This window comes from Corvus brachyrhynchos, unplaced genomic scaffold (assembly GCF_000691975.1).
Source record: "Corvus brachyrhynchos isolate BGI_N302 unplaced genomic scaffold, ASM69197v1 scaffold11, whole genome shotgun sequence".
In the NCBI taxonomy this organism is placed as follows: domain Eukaryota; kingdom Metazoa; phylum Chordata; class Aves; order Passeriformes; family Corvidae; genus Corvus; species Corvus brachyrhynchos.
Window position 1 is genome coordinate 5274308 of NW_008236965.1, and position 24321 is coordinate 5298628.

Sequence of the window (24321 nt, forward strand, 5' to 3'; positions counted from 1 at the left end):
TTGTCCTGCTCTGCTCTGCACTGGGGCAGCCTCACCTTGAGTGCTGGGGGCACTTTTGGGTCACTTCGTTTGTTCAGCCTGGAGGAGACTGAGGGGAGACCTCATTGTGGTCTTCAACATCCTGATGAGGGGAAGTGGAGGGGCAGGCACTGATCTCTTCACTCTTGTGACCAGTGTCAGGACCCAAGGGAATGGCATGAAGCTGAGTCAGGGGAGGTTTAGGTTGGATATCAGGAAAAGGTTCTTCACCCACAGAATGGTTGGGCACTGGAACAGGCTCCCCAGGGAAGTGGTCACAGCACTAAGCCTGACAAGAGTTCAAAAAGCATTTGGACAGTGCTCTCAGGCACATGGTATCATTTTTGGGGATGGTCCTGTACACAGTCAGGAGTCGGACTTGATGATCCTGCTATGTCCCTTGCAACTCAGCATATTTTACGATTCTATGATTACTTCCTCTTTTGAATACAAATGAACAAAAAAATCCCAAAGAACCTACCCAACAAAAAACCCCATTAACTTCTGTACAGGTACTACTGTTGAATTTTAACTTACAAATGAAACTGAACAAGATGTGAAATTGAATATATATGGTAATTAATTTTTATTTATTTTTAAGAGTTCAACATCCAAGTGATTTTGAAAATTAGTTTGTTAAAATTAGCTTGTTTGGTTTGTTCTTTTTTTTAAAATATATAACTTAGTGCACTAATAAATCTGAGTCTTATGTGGACAGAAAGGAAAGGCAAAGGCATGAACATTTATTATTGACAGAGAGGTGCTTTTCTGGACCTCATATGCACCTACAACAAGGGATTTGCTGAAAATGTGAAGCCTCAGCTGCAATAACCACAAAATGGTGGAGTCCAGGATCCTGAAGAAGTATTTTCCTTAAATGTCATTAAGAAAAAACAGAACCAACCATTGGATTGTTTGTTTTGGATGGTTTTTTTTGTCCTTTTTATAGAACTAAATCAGAGCAAAGCAGTATTACCAGCTGTACTTACACTGTTGTCTGCCTCTTATCCTACAAAAAAGACTGCTATAGCAGGCAAAAATGTGAGAGATCATAGGTTGGAAAAGACCTCCAAGATCATCAAGTCCAGATACAACAAGTTAACAAAATGCAATTTAAAAGATTTTTTCCTTTCTGATATTTTTGCTGAAGATATCCAATTGTCAAAGCAAATTTAATTCCTCACACATAATGAGATAATTTAGCTGGCTGTGATTCATCCTCCAAGGAGGACAACTCTTTCATCTCCTCTTTTCCATCTGCTTCTGCTGAACTGATGCACAGTGCATCTTTTCTAATCAGATTAATCTTTCAGATTCAATGAATCATGAGAGTAAGATGCTTTTAGGAGAGAGCACATTGCAAATGCTATAGGGAACAGTGAAAATCAATTCTGAGGAGCACAAACGCTACTTATGCGAAGAGTTAGGGCTCCCAAGTCTTCTGCTAACTTTGGTCTCATGAAGTGATATTATTTAGTGCTGCTGACAACTCAGTTGAATAGGACAGCTTGATGTTACAAGCTTCTACACGGAATTAATAAAAACCTGCTAAATTAAGATTTGAGACAGCTGTTAGAGAGCTTCAACTTTTGAGATGAGAGTGTTGCTTTCCACTGGCTTTACGGAAGTGGGATTCTTTGGGGGACTCTGCCCTCAAGGGCGGCACTGCCAGGGCCCTCTGCCGGATTCCAGACGTAGCCTTTTTAAGCTCGTGTCTGAGACTGCGGATTGTGCTGTTTATCGCAGCCACGCATGCCTTCCAATCAAATCCACTTTCATTTAGATCAAAGGATGGAAAATTCTCTTGAAGAAAGTCTAAAAATAAACAAATATGTAATAGTGAGTTATCAATTATTTATGCAAGCTATATACTCTTTCTGGATCTAATTAAACTAGAGCAAGTGCATGCTACCAAACCAGGACAGCTAGGCATATTACAAGCCTTGAAAAGCAAAGCAGGGCAGATACTGTTTTCCCTCTTTCTGTTAGATTTGAAAATGAGTAAAAAAAGGTCTAAGCATAAGAACAAAATATGAAAACATGACCATGTATGTGGTCTTGATCCTTGAAGTGCTGAATAACTTCAGCTTCTAATGTGGTCAGCTAGCGAAGAAAAACCTGGGCCTCCATTTCAGAATGACCAGTATTAAGCAGGACCAAGCACTCCTTGAGCACTCTGACAACTATATTCACTAAAATTAAACACAGCAATTCAGCATAACACAGGTGTAAAGGAAACACAGGGACAGAAAAACTGCGAGAGCTCATTCCTTACCGTACTGCAAATAAGATCAGTAAACAAATACTTGAGTTTGGTAGCAATGACATGAAAAGGGTAGGACTATGGTACCTTTCACCCCTTCCATGAGTAAAATGAGTAGTTTAAAATGAGTAGCTTAAAACCAAAATTAAAATCGGTTTTTAAAGTTATTGAGGAGTGATTGTCCTTCTGAGCTGAGCTGAATTACACATTTTCTCTAAGCAAACCTCTAAAAGACTTAAATAAACACTAAAAAGGAATTCTCATCTGTAATTTCAAATCAAAGGCAATATTGCTTCTCCTTCTCTGATTAACATCTAGATTTGCCTTCACAGTAGAAAGGTATAGCTAGTAGACATTGTGTCAGCTTTGTTCTTCCATATAACAGCAAAAATCTGAGTATCATTGTTTACAGTTAGTATTTTAACTTGTAGTTAAAAACCTAGAAACCCATTTTGCCAGAAAAACTTTCGTCTGAAGGAAGAAAATAACTTGAAATAAAAACCTGTGCTCTTGCAGTTCACTCTGCTCCAGGAGGAGAGGTAAAGGGGAGAGTAAGTGTGCCTTATGATGCTCCTGGTATAAACTATGCTGAGAAAGGATACACAAGCTGTTGGCTGAAACAGCAGCAGGCTCTTTTTACTTCCATCCCCAACAGTAAATTCAAGAATACTTGGCCTCAGAGGAACAGCACAGAACTGGAATTCCTACAAGGTCTACAGAGCCTCTGAGCATGGTCCACAAAATGGCTTTTAAAGTTACGTCTTTTCTCTCACCAAAACTGACCAATCTTTGGGACTATAGTAAGGCTATACTTAGGGACCCTTCCTGCTCTGCAGGGTAACATTCAGGGAGCTGGTGCTGCCATCCAGTCAGGCTGTGTTCAACGAAACAGGGCCAGAGACTATCCTCTGGCCCCAGAGCCAAGTGACACGGCCTGGCTGCAACCACAACACACAGGATTTGTCTCTCATCTGCTCTGTGGCCTACATGGTGTTCCTGCAGCCCTAAGACACACTTAACAGATCTTCTGAATGCTTCTTAAGCTCAAAATGTCAAGAAAGAAAATACATCTACATGCCTATATAGACATTTAAGTGGCAAAGTTTCCCAGGCTAATGGTTGCCATACTGGGAATGGTTTCTGGCATGCTCTGTCCCTCAGGCTATGCCCAGACATTACCCCAGAGGGTGTGAGCCACAGCTCCATTTTATTTAGCATGAATGCTGTACCCTCAGAGGCAGTCGTTCTTCCCCAGTTCTCTCCCCCATCCCAGTGGGTGGGGCGGGGGAACAGGACACAGAGGAAGAAGGTGAGCAAGCAGCTGTGTGGTGTTTAGCTACCTGATGAGTTAAACCACAACAGTTGCTAAATTCCACTTCATAAGCTCTCCTTGCTTCCAATCTCTACATGTGGCTTTTTTGCTCCAGAGCTCAGTTATGAATTCCCTGCTTAGCCCAACTTGTCTCCCCGTAACTCTCTCAGTTCTCCTAAGCATCAAGATGGACTCTGATGTGCTCGCAGAAGGCTGTCCTTAAAGATCTGCCAACTTCCATGAGCTTCTCTCCTATTCAGAGCTGTCTCTCACAAGCTCCCATCTGAGACTTTCCCAAATATGTCAAAGTCTGCTCTCCCAAGATATAGAGCCTATATATACTTGGACCCTTCTAACTCTACTCAGGACCTCAGGGCCCACAGTTTCATAATCTCTACAGGCAATGCCACCACCAATTATCACACAACAACCCTTTTTGTGAAGGGAGCCATAACCTGCTGTACATGACATCTCTGCTTTGTGCTTCATCTACACAGCCCCTGTATCAAGAAATTATCTCTGATGTCCTCCAGAATCCTCAGGGATTGCTTCCATCTCCCACTGCATTGCCCTTTCAAGCCAATGTCATGGCAACTGACTTTTCCCATACAAACCAGGTTCATGAGCTGAAGAATTTCTTGAGCTCCTAAAATATAACTTCATCTACTTCCTCCTAATTTGTTCCACTGCTTGCAGAAATGCCTGTAAGAACAGTTTCACAGACTAATTTCTGAAGCTCCATGCTTTGTTCACAGGATACAAAGTTAATACTCTTATTAGTTTCCCCACATTATGATTTAACAGAGATTTTCTTACTTACCTCTGAGAGCATTAATTTTATTGGAATCCAGTGGGCTCATGCCACGATCAAGACTACCATACACGTTGCTTTTCACCAGCACTTCTTCAGGGAACATATGACGAATTAGGAAGCGAGCTGACAACTCTGGCCGTGTCTTCCCCTTAGCGACATAAATGACTGAGAAAGGCAACTGAACATTGCGCCATGGGCTCCCAAGAGGTTCTAGAGAAGATGTCATGAAGGGAAGAGAGATATTTTACTCATCCAACACTGACCATGCTTCAAAGCGGCTGTATTAAATCAAAACTAACACAAAATGTTCACCCAGAAACTGCCCTCCTTACTTGGAACGACCAGACCAAAATCGTAACACTACGGCTAATGCTAATGTGAAACACATTGCAGACACATGGCCAAGCAGCCAGAAAACCCTGCCTGGTTTACAACCATGTAACAGTACTTCTGATCTGTCTTCAGCAGTGCAATCTGCATTATTAATGATTGCTTTCTAACTTGTTTTCATCTCATGCGAAAAGATGATGCTTTTCCAAGTATGTAAGTAAATAAAAGTTCTGCTATTTCAGTGGTGCTTAGATCCTGTAAGTGGAAACAGAAAAAGAGTGAATATTTTTTAACTACTTCCACCTGACTTCACTGCAAACATCAGTAAGAAAAAATGCAAGATTTTTAGTACATAGACAGGTCTGTGGGATCTGACTAACAAATCTTGGGTGCAGGAACAGAGCTGATACAGCCCCAAAGTGATCCCAATCAGATAAATTACTTCCAAGGGCAACTAAGCTCATTTTCCTTGAGGGTCTCTAAGCATCACAAGTGCTACATGGATTTTTTTCCCAATTCATTTGTATATTGCACACTTTCCTTAAAAAAAGTGAAAATATAAAGGCTGCTTTAAGATTTTTATTGCCCTAAAGAGTCAGTTTTGCAGAAAAGTGTGCTTTTTCTTCTGAAATTGCAATACCATTCATTAGCTATTCTGAGCTAGATTGCTTGTTTAAGGCAGAATATCTACCAAATAAAAGAAAAAAGCCAGGGCAACTGAATGGAGTAACTGAAGCTGAACTTCCCAATGTGAGAGTGGATATGCATTATGGGTCACTGGTAAATGCAAACACAAATTCTGTTAGCCAGATATAACGTTCTTGTTCATTCTCAAAAAGACTTACTATGTATACACCAAGTGACTGCCTCAAGAGAAAAAGAGGAGTCACATAGTTCAGAAAATCCCTTTACTATACAATTATACCTACAGTAGCATCTTCTGCCTCTCACTGACCATTTAAAATGTAACAAGCAATTCCAGGAAACAGAAATTTCTTAGTTTACCCATTGGTTCCAAACACTGTTGTTTCTTGACCGAAGATATGTGGAAAGCTTCTGGAAACTTATCCAGTCCTGAATTCTGCAATGTGTCAGTTGTGGAGCCAGTCATTTTCTGAGAGTTTTGAGAATTGTCTCCACTATCTTCTTTATAATTTAAATCTACCCAATGAGATGTATCAGGAGCATCAGTCACTTCTTCTTTTCCCTCAGCTGTCTCCTGAAACATTAAATGAGGTTAGTACATGCAGCACTGAGAGAAGCCTACCAGTTTTCTAATTAGTGTTCCAGCTTACTTCACATTTAGCATAAATTAGATTTCAGATATTTACAATATAGTTATGCCTGAATTTCTATCATGAAAACCACAGGTGGAACAGTTAGTAAGTATTGAAAGATGTGCACAGAGCATTTTAGAAGCAGAGGTAAATGGAGTTCGAGGTGTTTTGGGAGTGATGTTTCAGTCAATATAAAACTGAAATGCATGGCTGGATATACCTGAAAAAAAAAAGCAGGTGAAAACAAGTGCTACCAGCTACTTGTTTAAGCTCTCAATCAAATTTGACACTACTTCTGGGCAATGTTTGCAGTGCTTTCCTTTTAGTATCCTATGCCTGAACGTATCTTAACTGAACTTTGGACACAGGACCAGGAAGAGGCAGAGCAAGAGAAAGGCATATTCCAGTATTCCCAACATGGAACCAGTGCTGCAGTCAGCAGGCCTGCTCTGAGCAACGCAGAGACAGAATCCAAGGAATTTCCAGTTACAGCACTTGTACCATGAGGAGGTCAAATAATTCATCTGAGAAAAAAGCACAAACTTAATACTTAATAAATGATCACCTTCGGTGAACTTGCTGAGTTTGCTTTGGTTTCAGAGCGTAAACAGCGGATCATAGCATTGACATTTGTGATACAGGTCTTCCAGTCTTTTCCATGCTCGCTCAAATCATAGGTTGGAAAGTTGGTTGCAAGAAACTCTACATATAAAATATACAAAATGCTTTAAGCTTCACGACAAAGGCCAGTATTTAGAAGTATCCTAATTTAGAAACAGAGAGAAAGCTAACTAATGCTTCATGTTTCCTGTTCTCCGTTTACAAGCTTCAGACTTCCATTGAAAAATAAAGATAATAAACTTATATTTTGAAACTAAGAAGCACTATGAATTCAAGATGTTCTGTGATACTTTTTGAGATGTTGTGAATAATGCTTTTATTATATTAAACATTTCCTGCTAGAATTAGAGGAAATGCATGATTTATCGCACTAACTTTAAAAAAAACTCCAAAACCACCACCACCACCACCCCTGTAAAAGAACAGAGACAGGGTAATGCTGTTGCTGCAACTATTTCACATGGTTTATATAATCACACTCAATTTTAACCCTTTAATACGTACGTGCCATGGGATCTGTGTAAATGACTTGACATTTATAAAAAAAAGCCCCCTCCATCTTCACCATTTCTCAATCAAGAGAATCGCACATAAGAATGTTTCAAAAACACCAGTTAATGTTTGTCCCAGGTATACCATGGCCATAAACCAACCCAAATCAACCAAACAGAAAATCACTGACAAAATCCATGGCACACACAAACACAAAATAAACCGCAATTAAAAATTCAGAGATAGCAAGCATGAGTGATGAACATGATGTACATAAAACTAGAAGAACCCGGAACTGTTTTATCCACATTGAAGAAAAATGAACATTGATTATTACAAAGCAGGACGTTCAAAACAAAAAGATATTGTACAGTGGAGCACATCCACTATGGCATTTATGTGTTCATCAGCTGTCAGACAATGATTAGCCAGAAACATACAGAAAAGGGCTCCTCGTAAGTTCAAAACTTCGTTAAGCATGAAAGAAGTAAAACTGTGCATTTTGAAAGGTAACATACCTCTTATTGCAGCAATTTTGTTTGGGTCCAATGTCCTGCGCCCTCGTGCACTTGCTCCCATAATGCTGCACAATAAAGTCTTCTTGGGGAACAAGACACGAACCAAGTGGCGCGCTGCATACTTGGGTTTAGTCTTTTGCTGAGCCTTCAACAAATGGTTTCCAAGAACTTTTACATTTCTTGCTGGGTCACCAACAAACTCTTTTGTAAAACATAAACATTCAAAGAAAAATATTTAAAATCTCAAGCAAGTTGTTAGAACATTTTTTCAAACTCTTTCTCTTGACTTTCAGAGTATGTTCTCTACTACAGTTAATTCTACTATGTATTACTGCTCATCTTTGCTCTTACAAAAGCAGCTTTAAATTGGAATGGTAGCAGAAGTGTATTTTTGATTCACATTAACCACCAACATAACTAAGTGAAATCAAAACACCCAAGAAAATACATTAAACAGCCAATTGTCCACAATGTTCACACTGGCCTATTTTACATGTGCAGATACCATGTATGTTTTCAAGACACTGACTCATGAAGAGTGGCATATCCATACATAGAACTGCTAAATGTTTGAGGTGTTTTGGGAGTGATGTTTCAGTCAATATAAAACCGAAATGCATGGCTGGATATACCTGAAAAAAAAAAAGCAGGTGAAAACAAGTGCTACCAGCTACTTGTTTAAGCTCTCAATCAAATTTGACACTACTTCTGGGCAATGTTTGCAGTGCTTTCCTTTTAGTATCCTATGCCTGAACGTATCTTAACTGAACTTTGGACACAGGACCAGGAAGAGGCAGAGCAAGAGAAAGGCATATTCCCATCCTATGCCTGAACATATCTTAACTGAACTTTGGACACAGGAGCAGGAAGAGGCAGAGCAAGAGAAAGGCATATTCCAGTATTCCCAACATGGAACCAGTGCTGCAGTCAGCAGGCCTGCTCTGAGCAACGCAGAGACAGAATCCAAGGAATTTCCAGTTACAGCACTTGTACCATGAGGAGGTGAAATAATTCATCTGAGAAAAAAGCACAAACTTAATACTTAATAAATGATCACCTTCGGTGAACTTGCTGAGTTTGCTTTGGTTTCAGAGCGTAAACAGCGGATCATAGCATTGACATTTGTGATACAGGTCTTCCAGTCTTTTCCATGCTCACTCAAATCATAGGTTGGGAAGTTGGTTGCAAGAAACTCTACATATAAAATATACAAAATGCTTTAAGCTTCACGACAAAGGCCAGTATTTAGAAGTATCCTAATTTAGAAACAGAGAGAAAGCTAACTAATGCTTCATGTTTCCTGTTCTCCATTTACAAGCTTCAGACTTCCATTGAAAAATAAAGATAATAAACTTATATTTTGAAACTAAGAAGCACTATGAATTCAAGATGTTCTGTGATACTTTTTGAGATGTTGTGAATAATGCTTTTATTATATTAAACATTTCCTGCTAGAATTAGAGGAAATGCATGATTTATCGCACTAACTTTAAAAAAAACTCCAAAACCACCACCACCACCACCCCTGTAAAAGAACAGAGACAGGGTAATGCTGTTGCTGCAACTATTTCACATGGTTTATATAATCACACTCAATTTTAACCCTTTAATACGTACGTGCCATGGGATCTGTGTAAATGACTTGACATTTATAAAAAAAAGCCCCCTCCATCTTCACCATTTCTCAATCAAGAGAATCGCACATAAGAATGTTTCAAAAACACCAGTTAATGTTTGTCCCAGGTATACCATGGCCATAAACCAACCCAAATCAACCAAACAGAAAATCACTGACAAAATCCATGGCACACACAAACACAAAAATAAACTGCAATTAAAAATTCAGAGATAGAAAGCATGAGTGATGAACATGATGTACATAAAACTAGAAGAACCCGGAACTGTTTTATCCACATTGAAGAAAAATGAACATTGATTATTACAAAGCAGGACTTTCAAAACAAAAAGATATTGTACGGTGGAGCATATCCACTATGGCATTTATGTGTTCATCAGCTGTCAGACAATGATTAGCCAGAAACATACAGAAAAGGGCTCCTCGTAAGTTCAAAACTTCTTTAAGCATGAAAGAAGTAAAACTGTGCATTTTGAAAGGTAACATACCTCTTATTGCAGCAATTTTGTTTGGGTCCAATGTCCTGCGCCCTCGTGCACTTGCTCCCATAATGCTGCACAATAAAGTCTTCTTGGGGAACAAGACACGAACCAAGTGGCGCGCTGCATACTTGGGTTTAGTCTTTTGCTGAGCCTTCAACAAATGGTTTCCAAGAACTTTTACATTTCTTGCTGGGTCACCAACAAACTCTTTTGTAAAACATAAACATTCAAAGAAAAATATTTAAAATCTCAAGCAAGTTGTTAGAACATTTTTTCAAACTCTTTCTCTTGACTTTCAGAGTATGTTCTCTACTACAGTTAATTCTACTATGTATTACTGCTCATCTTTGCTCTTACAAAAGCAGCTTTAAATTGGAATGGTAGCAGAAGTGTATTTTTGATTCACATTAACCACCAACATAACTAAGTGAAATCAAAACACCCAAGAAAATACATTAAACAGCCAATTGTCCACAATGTTCACACTGGCCTATTTTACATGTGCAGATACCATGTATGTTTTCAAGACACTGACTCATGAAGAGTGGCATATCCATACATAGAACTGCTAAATCACAGATTGTTCACAAATTTTTAGATAGACAGCTGAGTATTTCATCTACTATTCATGCTGCTCTTCAGCTGTACAAACTTACTTTTTAGGCCAAAAGCAATGAAAAAGTCATAGCTCAGCCTTGCACATAACTTGGGGCATTTACACTTTAAGAAGACATTAGTTTTTAATACATGGTGCTATGTTATATGTGTATCTTTATTATAATGCAAAGATCTATAGAATTCTTCTTTTCCTATGGAATGAAGTATTTTGAAAGAAAGCAAACACTGCAGGCTTTGAGTATAGAAAGGATTTTTCATGGATAAAATCCCTCACAAGAAGAAAACAGGTATTTGCTTCACACAGATCAGGTAAGCTGCTTTCTTAAAACATGCACACAGGTATATGACTCACTTAGCTTTTGTGGCAATCTCTTTTTCCTCCTCCAACACATGGATAGCATGCACACATTGCTTGTGAATTATACACAGGTTAAAAAAGGTTACATTACGAGAGAAAAAGAGCCTAGAGTTAAAAGAATCCAAAGCACCTACTGTAAATCAAAGTTTGTGGTAGTACCAGCCATTTCTTTTAGCTTTTGTTTCTGACTATTTCTCGCAAAGGAACTCACCAAAGTTAGGATTGATGAAGACTGAAGAAGATGGTAGTTCTTCACTAATATTCACATCCTCAGATGTATTTCTGTAGTTCAACTCCACAGCATTATTTTCATTACTGGGCTCAGATGGTGCTGGTATTGATGGGGATGCCACTGGTGAAGATGCAAAGTTGACAGTACTTTCCACAATACTGGGAGCAAGATTTGATTGTGGTGAAAGGTCAGGCATTCCATTAGTTGCTGTGTATGATGAATGCAATGAATGTGTAGAAACTATAGTGGGGAGTGGTGGGCTCTCCCTTCCAACAGGCTGCTCAGGCTGCTGAGATTCAAGCTGGAAGCTCTGCTGGGCATGTCTCACTTTGGAATTGACTTGAACATGGCCATTTTGTAAAGCAACCCTTACAACTGGGCTATGCCCTCCCTGGCCTGATGAAGAAAGATGAAGACTTAAATCCCTTTCCATGTGTTTTTGTACTCTTATTTTTCCTGGGTGTAGATGACTGGAACTTCTGTATTTAAATCCAACTGGTTTCTGCAAACGTAATTCAAAAAAACAATTAAAAGGTTAAAATTAGACATAGATTAATTTTGGTTTGGTTTTTTTTAACAAACCAGGAAAACCAGATTTTAGTAATTATACTATTGACCGCACACTCTTCCTTGAAGTAGTCTCTGTCACTTACTGAGAGTTATCAGGTTTTAGCCTTCCCTCTACTTTCTTCTATTCTCACTTGTAATTGCAACACTACGAATTTATCTTGTCAGCTTCAGTGTTTCTCAAATTTTTTCCACCTGGGGTGGTGGCAAAATTACTTTCTAGAGCTTGATAAAAAATTAAATAGGCAAAATAAAAATTAAATTTTTTCAGTCATTGACCCAGTCGTTGGCTGATGAATTTTCAAGGAATGTATCCACTGCCAAGCTAGCTTCCTTTCAAACAAGAAAACACCCAAACACTTTCTCTTCTTTCACTTGTTAGCTGAAAAATTAAACATTCAGATCTCATCTACAATGAAGATTCCAAAGAGCCTGAGACAGACAAACTGAGAGATGGGCTACGTTTTCCATCACTTCAAGTACTTTTAATAAAAACCATACAGCATGCATTCTAGTTCAAAGCACAAGTCACTGAGCAGAAGCCACCAAATGTAGATGAGATGTGGATTTTTCTTATTTTGTTTTATTTTTGGTGGTTTTGTTTGTTTGTTTTTTAGAGAAATCTCATTATAGTTCACCCTTGTAATTTCAAAAAACCTATGATCTTAAGGAAGTCTTATGTCTCTGACAGCCTGTCTGTTTCCCCAGGTTTGGAGATCACCTAATAAAACCAAGTACCTTTACCAAGAACCATTCCATTAGCCCTTCACAAGGACAGCAATGGTACAGCTATAAAAAAACCCAACAGCATTCCTGATGGTTTTAAATGGCAGAACCTAAGAAAATAGCTGGCAGGTTGCATCTTACTCTTGATAGGGATAAAAACCTTCAGGGGGGAAAAAAAAAAAGGCCAAAAAAAAAAAGCGGTGCAGGTCACTTTTAACCCAAAAATCTAAACATTAAAGCAGCTGCCATCCCACATATCAGAGGGGAGGGTAAAAGCACAGGGTTCATTTGTAGGTGACAAGATCAGTTTATTCCCTGAAACTTGTGGTTTTCCATGTGTGGACAGCACAAGCTTGGAGTTGAAAACAAAAACACATACCAGATAAAACCTAGTATCCCACTGATATCTGACAGGTGTGAGAAATTCAGCTTCATCCACCCTTAAAGCAAATGGCCTTACTGTTGTCTTGACATCTCCTGACAGTAGAATCATCTCTGCCACATTAAAAGCTTGGCAACGTTGTTGACAAAAAAGTCATTATGGATTTTATGATCTTTTTCAAAAATCATCTGTTATGTTTTCCTTTTAAAGATCAATGTTAGAAGTACTAATATTGTGTCTCCTTAGGTAACAGTAGATTGACCATTTAGGAACAAAATGAATACTGTGTACTCAATATCAAACCTTGTTAAAAATGTTTAAAAGGGAGTTTTCATTAAGAAAAATAATAAATTTTATACTGTAATGGATATGACAACATACTGCTGAGATCTAAAATTCAGTAAGTCAATTGAACCAACCTGACTGGTGCTTAAATTCTCTTCTAACTGCAGAACCCAATGAGACAACACATCACATGTTGCAAAGGTGCAACAGCAAGATACTGAAGTTTAAGATGCACCTACACAATTCACTTCTGTTCATGCCAATACAAATAGAATTTTACAGCATCTATCACAGCATCCTGAATTTGATGGGGGTCACTGCCAATCTGTGGCCACCAGTCAATAACAACACAGGAGACCAAAGCTGGCACATAGTCAGAAATCTCAAGTAATTGAATTGAAATAGATTCTAAGTCTACTAATTTGCTACTAATTTTAATCTTGCTGAAAGGATTGGGTTTTTTTAAATAAGCATCAGAGGAAATGAGAGAATTAAATCAAAAATAAATGCCTTAGGTCTTTAATACTCACAGGTTTGAGCAACAATGGCTTTATACGAGTATGCTGCATTTCCGAGACCTTACGATGAAGCAGATCAAATTTTTTATCCAACTTCTGAATGGCATCATACATGGCCTGTCAACAAACATGAGACTGAAAACAGTACTGTTTCACAAGAACCCAACCTAAACCTGAAGAAACCAAGAAAGTCAATTAAAAGCTGAACTCCCTCCCTAAAACATAGCCAACCTCCTTCCACAGCACTGCTGAATGCTTAAGGAGACTTACATGACATTAACACTTGGCTACAAGCCACTTACAAATTGACTTCCATTAAGCATGTCCTGAATGACTCAAGTCACACAAGTGCTCACCTGAACAAATATGGGATGCTTTTAATTTTTAGTGCATCTATTTTCAATTTTTCCAGTTGCTGCTTCAGAAATCAAAAGGAAAGAACTCACAAAAACAACACTATCAGAAGTTTTGGCACACCTTTGGCAAGCAACATGTACTTTCAATAGCTGGGTGTGTATCACTGCCATATCTCTCCTGTTACTGTGAAGTTCCTCCCAATAACGAACTCTACATTTTGTATTAAAGCTTTTAATATTTGAATAGTATTCTCATGAAAAGTTCAGAGAATATGAAGGAGATTAGTTTTAATTTGAAAATATTGTAGTTATGTGGGCAACTAACAAGCAAACAACTGGAAAGGATCAAGTCACTGGTTGTCAAGTTTATAACACAACTCTTCCTGAAGTTTAACTAAAATTGTTTAAACGTCATTTCAGATATAAAGGTAAAAAAATACCTGGCAATAAGTGAGGATCTCCATAAGAGGGTTCTCCTGATATCCAGTATAGGAAGCTTCAGATAAAATGCTCTCCTTTTTCCTTAAAATAATAATATATTAAAAAAAAAAAAAAGAGTGTAAGGTACTAATATATACACAGACTTAGGATATCACATTAAGCAAGTAAATCCCAACTTCAAATCTCTCATGTTACTTCAGCCTACCCAAAACACGCATCCCCAAAGCAGCTTTTCCAAGTCAAACAAAAGAAAATTAACTTACACATTCATAGTCTGGTTCGTACTCATAAATTATACTGTCACTATCTTCATATTCTTCTTCCCTGGTTCTCATCTGGGAAATAACATAAAGAACATTCAATGTTTTGAAAAATTAAAATAATTCTCCTACAAATCCAACTTGAACACTTTCGGTTGTAGCTGTAATTCCCTCCTTTGTCTACAAGAGGGCCCCAGAAAACAAGATTTGACACAGTCATCTTATTAATGTACTGGTGTGTTCAGGAAACTTTCCTGTCTGACCATGCAGGAGACACTCTGGTGGTCACCCACAGACTGTAACTGCTGGGACTGAAGCCCCTTGCAGTGGGTGGGTCAGGTGCCCTGCTTGACTCCCTACACACTCTACTTTCACAGTCAGACAAGGTTTCCTTACCAGTTTGACCCCGGGTTTGCCATAGCAGAGTCTCAGAACTCTGGTTTCTTCAAGTAATTTTAGCAGCGTACAGGAAGAGAATATATATATATATATATAATAACATGCATTTTTATTTGCTTATTCTAAGGCAGAACTTCCTCATCTAACTATATGTACTATACAGCCAAGCTTATGCAATCACAGAATCACTTACATTGGAAAAGACCTCTGAGTCCAAATTATGAGAATTCAGTGGGTATAACTGAAAGCAGAAGCTGTACAAATTTCTGGAACAGGCAATTTTCTCACCGCTTGAAAACTGCTTTCAGCCGGGAAGAACGGCACCACCAGCTGGACAATCCTGGCATTTTCCTTGTACTGGATGGATGCTGATCCCATCCACCATACACCACGGATTTAATGCGTCTGCTTTGGTTTTTTTCCCTTTTAAATTTTATTTTTTTAACCAGTCAGGTTTTATTTTAGAAAAGGCAGTCTGGGGGTGGTAGGTGATGCTTTTGTTTTGATTACAACAGGCAGAATACAATGACTGGCAAAATTATGGATATTATTCTGGGAGTTACTGAAAAACACCTGAAGAACAACAGAGTCATCAGTCACAGCCAGAAGGGCTTCAGGAGGGTAAAGTCCTGCTTGTCAAAGTTAATTTCCTTTTATGACAAGCTGACCCACCTGGCTGATCAAGGGAAGTCAGTTGATGTAATCTGTTTGGATTTCAGTGAAGCTTTTGATACTGTCTCTCACAGGATTCTTCTGGACAAGATGTCCAGCCCACAGCTGGATAAACACATCATGGGATGGGTGAGCAACTGGCTTGTGGGTCAGGCACAAAGGGTTACAGTGAATGGGGTGACATCAGTCCGGGGACCTGTCACTAGTGAGATTCTGCAAGACTCCATCCTTGGCCCTGTGCTCTTCAACATCTTCATAAACGATGTGGACACAGGATTGGAAAGCATACTGAATATTTTGATGACACTAAATTGGGAGGAGCTGTTGACTCCCTTGAAGGCAGAGAGGCCCCAAAGAGAGATCTGAACAAATCAGAGGCTGGGCAACCACCAGCTGTATGAAGTTTAACAAGGACAGTGCTGGATTCTGCACCTGGGATAGGGCAACTCTGGGTGTACAGACAGACTGCAGAGTAGGAGGCTCAAGACTTGCTAGAAGCATCCATGCAGGGATACCCTACTTGTCTTCAGTGGGATGTCATCAAATCATCACACAACAGTGAAAGAAAAATGATATTCCAAATAACATTGAAACTGGCCTCAAAACAAAGGGCTACTGTTTGGTGAAACATACCACATTGTGTTCCACTACAGCAGGAGAAAGTCGTTTTCTTTTATTACGCAAAAACACAAAATCCATTTTTTCAGGGCTGTGACCATTTCCTCTCTGCATCATTGCAGAATGGCTCATTTGTGAGGCCGTTTGATCAGCAAGCACTGGCAAGCCTTCGCTTCCTGGGAAAGTGAAGCGAACGCAAAGCACATCAGCAAGTTTCCCACTGCATTAAACATTTCACTACAGTAAAAACAGGCACAGTCACCCTTTTTTTTAAACTTTCAGACTGCTTGATTATTTGAAATTAGTTTACCAGCATTATTATCAAACAGTTATTTATCCAATTAATTTAGATCAGAAATGATAAATTCAATTTCATATTGTTTTTTTCAAACACAATGGTATTAAAAAAGGCAACAGTAAAAGTAATACTGACTGTGAGCATAAATGGCTAAGAAAAAAACAAAATAAAAGATGTTCTGCAGCATGCATGGAGAAATAAAGACCTAGATCTCTATCTGCGTGATGTTGAGCTTGCTCTGACAGCTTCGTATTGTAGGCAAGGTTACAATACAAAAGTAGAAGAAACTAGTTTGGACAGACAGAATGAGATCTGAAGGAAAGGCACTGCTCTACAAGATACCAGTCTAAGATGATGGTTGAATAAAAACAAGCAGAGACAATTTCAGTTCAAAGTTCAATAGTTACATTTGAGATAAACTTGTGGTGTGTTTCACTCATATATCTCACTATACTTGGTTTTAACTAGACAATATCTAATGCTAATACACCCCCAGATAACAAAACTATCTTTTACCTTTTAAGAAACAACTGCACTCATCATGATTAATTTATTAATAATGAAATAACTACTCATGTCTTAAAATCATGGTCAGCAACTCTCTATGACAGCTTCTAGGGCAGAAGTTTTAATTTTGGTGGGTTTTTTTGTTTGTTTTTAGTATCAGAGACAAAACCCAAAGTAAACCATCCAAACCATCCTCACCATCCTCCACTCCCAAATTTGTTTCTAGTCATAAACACACAGAAAATCACAGAATACTCTGTTGTCAAATAGAAGACCAAGAAGACTAAAGGCTCTCAGAAGCACCCAACAACACTAGGAAACAGATATAACTTGTGTCTGTGAAGAGAAATACTGATGGGATTCTCTATAGAGTTAACTGGTTGAATTAAAAAAAAAAAAAAAAAATCCCCCAAACTAGAAAGTGCCCTCCCTTAGTTACAATCATTTTCCTCACTAACTTGCTAATACTGCTCCTGGCCTTACTAAATTCTTGTAACAGCTGTGAAGAATTTTTGTCTGGGCCAGTGAAGCATTGGGTAAGATTTCTTGAGAGACTTTGATCTTGCATGTTAATATAAATACAGTGAATTACAGACAACCACAATGGCTACTTACAGCTAATAATTTATCACCCTCAACAACCATCTTGCTATCATCACATATCAGTATCTCCAGTACTAAGTTACACTGGACAGGTTATTTAAAAACCTAATTTTTTAGGCTAGGTTCTTTCATGACATTTATTTTCCAAATTGCTTCCTAATTAATTCCTTTCCAAGTAAGTAAAAAGCTGTCTTTTTAAAACATAATATTTTAGTGAACTCACTATTTATAAAGACTTCTAAAGTAATAACTAAAAGGCACCTCTCTTTAAAGGCACTGCAAAGCAATTTCTAAGAAGTAGCTTTCTAATAAAACTTGTTTTAAAGACACGGGTACCACAGAAAGCACTGAATACCAAAGCACTGAACATATGGCATTAAAACTAGCCATTAACTATCAGATGACAATAAAAATGAACTGTAATTACCATAGGCAAGTTGACCCATGTGGTGAACAGCACTGTTTGCTTCAGAGTTTTGTTGCACTGGCATGCAGCTTTGTGTGGACAGTCCGTTTTCTCCATGGTCCATAATCACTGCTTCATCCTCTTCCTCAGTCTTCACACACAAATAATCTAGCAGATGCAGAAGGAGAAACAGGTAAGACTACAGGCCAGTCTGCATAGCAGATGACAGCTGTAGTGCCTGTATCACATCTCGCATTATCTCAATTGTACCTCAGGCTACTAAAAATTCAGCCTCACCTCAGCATCTAAATGCAAAGCCACTTAAACACAGACACTGAGGTTTTAACACACACTAGAATGGAAGCAGCTTACTGTTCCTTAGTTGGTGGGATTTCTGAAACTGTTCAGTACCCAGTTCTCCCTAAAGTGACCAGCTTCAACAGGAACAGTTATAAGCCAGTAACAAGCACTTCTACAAACTCCAGTTTACATATTCAAGCATATGAAAAAAAGTAGTAATTTGGTCTTGAAATTTTACTTTCATAATTAAGACTTGCTTAATACATTCGAAAAAAATCAGCCTACAAATCTTAATGGTATACTTGGTATTCAGATCAACCCAAACATTGGCTCCCAATGCAATACTGTGCAGAAACACTGAATGGCAAATTGCCAGTACAGATTTTTTCCAATTAAACACACTACATCAAGAGGAAAATGTCCTGGTTTTGGAATAACTGTATTACAGTTATTATTGCTAGATCCAGTGTTTTTGACAAGGTCGGGAAGGGAGTGGAATTTATTTTTGATGAAACAAATTAATGGAAGGAACCATATAAAGTTAGGAAATCAAACTGAAACTCAGCCAGCACACACGCATAATGACACTCTAACTATGCGTAACACAGGCTGTATTTTCCACAGGGTCTCTGCCCTGTTCAGTGCACAGGACGGACTGAGCTTCAAGAATGAATCACAACTCTATGAGTGGAACAGCAGTTTGGGTCTCTACTTTCACATAACCACTCCAAATCCTGCTCTCTTCCAACTTCTCGAAGAGATCAAAAGGTAGGAATGAAGTTTAATTCCACATGTCATTCAGTTTTCCCTCTGGCCAATACTCCCATCTAATTCAAAAGACATAATACAGCAGGGTTTGGATTTGGCTGTCACCTGATTAAGAAACTGATGGTCTGTTCAGAAACACCCATCAACTGCCACACAGTCAAGAGCTTTGTTTACAGCTGTAAACAAAGCCAAAAAGCTACCAGGGGCAGAGCTGACCTGTACAAAGGAGTTTAGCTGAGGACACACACCAGGATATGCTGCTTAGGCTGCCAATAAGAAAACAGTTCCTGGCCAGTTTTCATCAGCTGTATAGAATTAAACAATAGGCTTACTCATGAACTTAATTTAGGTCCAGCTTTTAGCAAAACACTTCAGTAATATTCACTGACTGAAGTTCATTGCAAGCTAACGTGAGTTATTAGCATGCGCTGAATTATTTAACTGCCTCACAGGCACACATTTTTTTGTTGACAATCATTTAGTATTCTACCTACTTTGGGAGAGAATTAACAAAGAGTTGGTAAAAGTGCATCTGCATCGAAGCAGGAGGGATGAGAATCCTCTCTGCCAATTTCCCCAACCAGGATGCCAGATTAATGCATGGTCTGACAAATGCCCTATTTACAGCTGGGCCTCTGCTGTCCTGCAGTCCTCTTTCTATCCCTAATTAGATAACGCAATACAAATTGTATGTTATTTATGCCATCCTAAAAAGCACAGAATTTACCTGTATATTCATAATCTTTGCCACAGATCTCATGCCTCACTCAAGTAACGCAAGCAAAACAACACTACCTGATCAGCAACTACGTCACTCAAATCTGCGGCAGACAGAGTGATGAGTATAGAACAGCGAAGATTCTGTGGAACCAGCATGTAGCAAAGATATAGCAATGTCAGAGCAGCTTGATCTGGACTAGAGGAAGGCCAGTATGATCAGAAGTTAGGAGAGATTCTACAAGTGGTTGATACTGAAATCAAAGCTCAGTCTTCCATACCCTCTACCACCCTCCCTTAAATAAGTTTCAAAATCAGAATTTCAACAGTGCAGTGGACTCTGAGCAGAAAGTGTTTCCAAAGCTTGTAGCTACAGCAACTCACAGCTGGAGAATAAACATAAACCAAAGAAGAAAATGCAGAAAGGAAAACCACCTCAATTAAAAAAACCCCAAACCTACAACACATTTCTACGATGATGTGGAAGCAATGCAGCAACAAGCAGTAGAGCCTCTCATTTAACCTCTCAAATGATGGCAAGGATTCTCCTCATCCCCTGGCCTTTAAATTTCCATCACCCTCTCCTGAATGTGGCTGCTTTCACACATGGAAAGGAAATTATTCTCTCCTCAGAACAGCATTTTCACATGGACAGTCAAGAAACTTGGAGATTAGAATACACCACCCATTTCCATGAAGGCTTATTAGTATGACCAGTCACACTGCAACCATAAGGAAAGCAGCTCCAAGAATGTAGACTGACTTGCTTTATACCAACCACTTCTTCCTTTCCTTAATGCATTCTAGTTGCCTGGCTTCTAAAGTCAGTACACAAATTTAAATGCCTTTGCTGTAGATTGACTACATTCATCAGCAAGAGGAATATATATGTGATCAAAAATATTTTGTCTATAAGACTGTTGAGGATTACCTGAAGTTTACTTGTAGAATATTAGAACACAGAACATTATTCACACCTTCACAAACTTGTGACAAGAAAAAATTCCAGCTATTTACCCATAATCTGAAAGACATTACACCTTAGTCCTCTAAGAAATTCTAGATATTTCTGACACTTCTTTAAAGTGCTAAGAATAGAGAATACTACCGTACATATATAGCACCAAACAGTATGAAATACAACTCTGACTCTCAGGTAGAAACCACAAACTGCCAAATTCGATGGATTAATTTGTGCTCCTGAAAAAAAAAAAAATGAAGCCATCTACATCTTCTGACTTCGACGAAGATGCAACTGCATTTCTTGTGCCAAGTTAGTAATTTATATACATTAACTCACTCCACTGACAGAAAATTTCATGACATAGATATTTAGATGTTTTCGGTAAGTCTTGAAAGGAAATTATAAATTTAAAAAGTGTGACTAAGAAAATATTTTAGGTTAACAAGGCTTTTACTGTGAAGTGGATTACACGTTAGTAAGACTTATTAAATAGGCTGATTTATCCAATCATTGGATCAAGTTATCAGCTTAGGAGAACTCCAAATTTTTATTTGAAGGCTGAAGTAACAGTCATCTAAAATTAGAAAACATAACCAAACTAATTTCCTTTTCAGACCCACTGCATACTCTGAGTTATATGACATAGGCTATGACTTAGTATTTTCAGTAAGACAGCAGGATATGCTAAAAGCTTCAAGTTCATAAAAAATGTGTATTGTGCATTTTGAAAGACATTTATAGACACAGCAGTAGAGTGAAATGACCATATTAAAAAGCCAAGATTGGAGGTGATCTTTTTAACTTCTAAGATGTTTATGTTAATCATTTAGAATTCTTTCATCAGGAGGTTGTCTTCACTTCTGCACAAAATCATCAGGTAACAGGTGCTTGAGAAATGTTAAAGGCACTTACACCTGAATTATTTGCACCCAAAAATGTACAACTCTGTGTCTAATCCTGTACTATATTAAATTACAGCCTTTTATGCAGCACTGTGAAGCCAAGCATCACCAAGAGTTTATATCCACTAACCAACAGGAAGATATATTTAAAAGTAATTGGGACTTGAAACATTTCCTCTCTTCTTTGGAAATCCTGTCATTTGATCAACATACTGCAACGTAGGTAAAAAGCTTATCTTTTTACTACCACTCTGTCACCTATCCCCAAATAATCCAAGCACTGCTGAAAAGAGCTGAAAGCAAAAAGAAAAATATGAAATCTAGGAATAAAAGATGAATACAACCAAACTACAATATAAACTGGGGCACACACAGACCCCGACCACCAAAGATAGGACACTGACCAGCCACAGACAAATCAATTATTTTCTCTAAAATAATTTAAAGATGGAAAGATATTGATATTAAACATCAAGAAACACTAAAACAAAAAAAAACAAACAACAACTCTTTCAAAGACAGAGTTAAAAAGAGAAACATTAAAGCCCAAAAAAAAACCCCTGTAGCAGCTATGAACTACATACCAAAACAAATCAAGCAAAGCAACACCACCCAAATAGATAAAGAATTTACCTGGGTTGAAACTAAGCCACAAAAGGAGACAGCTAGGCTTAATTTGAATCACTGTTAGATCCTGCGCTATTTATGGCGTGACACTTGCACTAAAATACACAGAAATGTGAACTAACACAAGGGAGAGCCCAAGGACACCAGTGCTTTTCAGGTTTAGTATCATCCCATCACAACTCTAAGTAATCATTTGCCTATTAACTCAATCTCGCTGCAAACATAACTGAGAGTTTGAAGCACATTTCTGCATCCTACGATAATGGGAGCTACAAGCACAGAAATACAACCAGATCTGATACTTCAGCTGAAGTCTGAAGACAAGATAACAGACTTTTTTTCTTACCCCAAGTATGTTTCTATTAAAATACATCACATAAGCCAGTGGAATAAGGAAGTACTTGTACTGAATCCGACATTACCCGATGAATGCTCTCACTTGTTGCACAAACACAAATATAAGTGACTATCAAGTATAGAATGGTAAAGGGAGGTTGATGAGAGAGATGGCTGAAAGCAATTAGTACTAAATTGTACCTCAACCAGTACTGCAGAGTTCCTGGAAGGCTTCTTGCAAAATCACTAAAAACTTTTCACAGAAACCTAGTGGGTTTTGTTCATTTTCTAAGAGTTTGGTTAGACACGCCTCTGTATTTCCACAAACATGATCTCAACACTCCCAGGTGCAACATCCAGCCATGGAAGCTCTGTGTAAGTCAAACTGGATTTTATAAAGATGTTTAAATACTGCACTCAGAAAAAAAAAGTAGCGCTCACCTGAAGTCACATCCTCGAATTTAGCACACTTCTGATGATTTTTTTTTTTTGTCTAGATATGCTGTCAGGAATCAGAGACACCAGAATACTCTACCAGAGATAAAATGCTTAACAACAGCGTCTGAACACTGAAACAGTTAATCTAGAATGCTGTTGTCAGAATTTGCAACCAACTAAGACAACAGAAACTAATGTTAAGCTCAGACAAACTAATTACTACGGAAAGAAGCAAAATAATAAAAGAGGCTTCCTGTGCCCTTATAGATCATATTTGGATCACCGAGATGATAAAATCACTCAAAGTCAAGGTAAAACCACTCTCACACAAAGACCTCTGGTGTTTATTAAGACTGGAACTCATACTGCACCTTTTGATTGAACAATATTATTAATGGCATATCTTTCCTACTGCCAGGGATTAGTACAGGCTAAGTATTTGCTAGGATTACTGAGTTACAGAAAAAGCCAATCAGGAGACCAGAGAATTGACGACAAAAGAGAAAGACCAACAAACACATCACTGTGTATGTTTATGTAATAAGGATTATATCAGGGTGTCATAGATTAGCTCCCACCCTCCTACATCTCAGTCCTACCCCTTTAATTCATGTTGACGCTTGTAGAACTGCACAGTGAACTGGCTATTTCTTAATCAGAAAAGTTCCTTAACAGTGAAGTCATACACGGAGATTAGCATCTGAGCAAGACACAACCGGAACTTCTTTAGAGAGTAGCTCTGTGACAGCAACAAGCTAAACGAGCATAAACTAATCTGAGTCTCTATAAACGTCACGCCTCTGGAGGGCAAAGTGAAGCACGTTAATTGGCAGAAACAGACCTATTTGGGTCCAAAGTAAAAGTGTCTGAAGTCTAAGACACCTAAGCTGTGCTATGCACTGTGTCTTCTGATAGAGAAATCATTAGGTCAGGCCTCTCACTTTAGGAGCACCATTCATTTCTCCCTTACTCAGTTTTTGTACCCGAGTAACTGCAGCGCTGAGGGAACCTGTCAGAGCTGAGACCCTGCTGTTCCACGGCAAAGTCTCCCCAACATTTTGCCACTATGTTCACCCGCCATTTGACGACTATGGAAAGCAAAAGCTTTCCGCTATCAACACTGGAACTGAGCCAACCAAGCTGTAGCTGGGCCACACTACTTCTGAGGAATAACTTCCGCTAGTCCTGCCTCGGGAACACACACTGCCGGGCACGGCCCCCGCGGCGCGCTGGGCCCGCACGCTCTGGGGGGGCGAAGAG

At 38.6% G+C, this 24321-nt stretch overlaps 1 protein-coding gene across 2 annotated transcripts; it reads right to left on the bottom strand.

The window, feature by feature from the left end:
• Positions 1-452: 452 nt before the first annotated feature.
• On the bottom strand, positions 453-24226 carry BEND2 (BEN domain containing 2). 2 transcript variants are annotated; one of them, XM_017728463.1, is made up of 12 exons: positions 23065-24226; positions 18031-18177; positions 16211-16371; positions 14510-14581; positions 14246-14320; positions 13462-13566; positions 10951-11473; positions 9770-9970; positions 8703-8839; positions 5743-5956; positions 4414-4617; positions 453-1833 (listed from the first exon to the last, which is right to left on the bottom strand). In XM_017728463.1, exons 2-12 carry the CDS (start codon positions 18131-18133, stop codon positions 1601-1603), a joined length of 2028 nt encoding a protein of 675 aa, XP_017583952.1. In that variant the 5' UTR covers positions 18134-18177; positions 23065-24226; the 3' UTR covers positions 453-1600. The 2 variants fall into 2 exon arrangements, with proteins under 2 accessions (XP_017583952.1, XP_017583953.1); XM_017728464.1 differs by lacking the exon at positions 16211-16371.
• Positions 24227-24321: the final 95 nt, after the last annotated feature.

Bases quoted from the DNA above. Each gene is read 5' to 3' on its own strand.
- BEND2 (XM_017728463.1), bottom strand. From the start codon at position 18,133: ATGGACCATGGAGAAAACGGACTGTCCACACAAAGCTGCATGCCAGTG. The intron at 14,321-14,509 runs GTAAGTTAATTT...TTAAGGAAAAAG, and splicing joins ACGAACCAGACTATGAATGT to GAGAGCATTTTATCTGAAGC. The intron at 5,957-8,702 runs GTGATCATTTAT...TTAATGTTTCAG, and splicing joins ACTCAGCAAGTTCACCGAAG to GAGACAGCTGAGGGAAAAGA.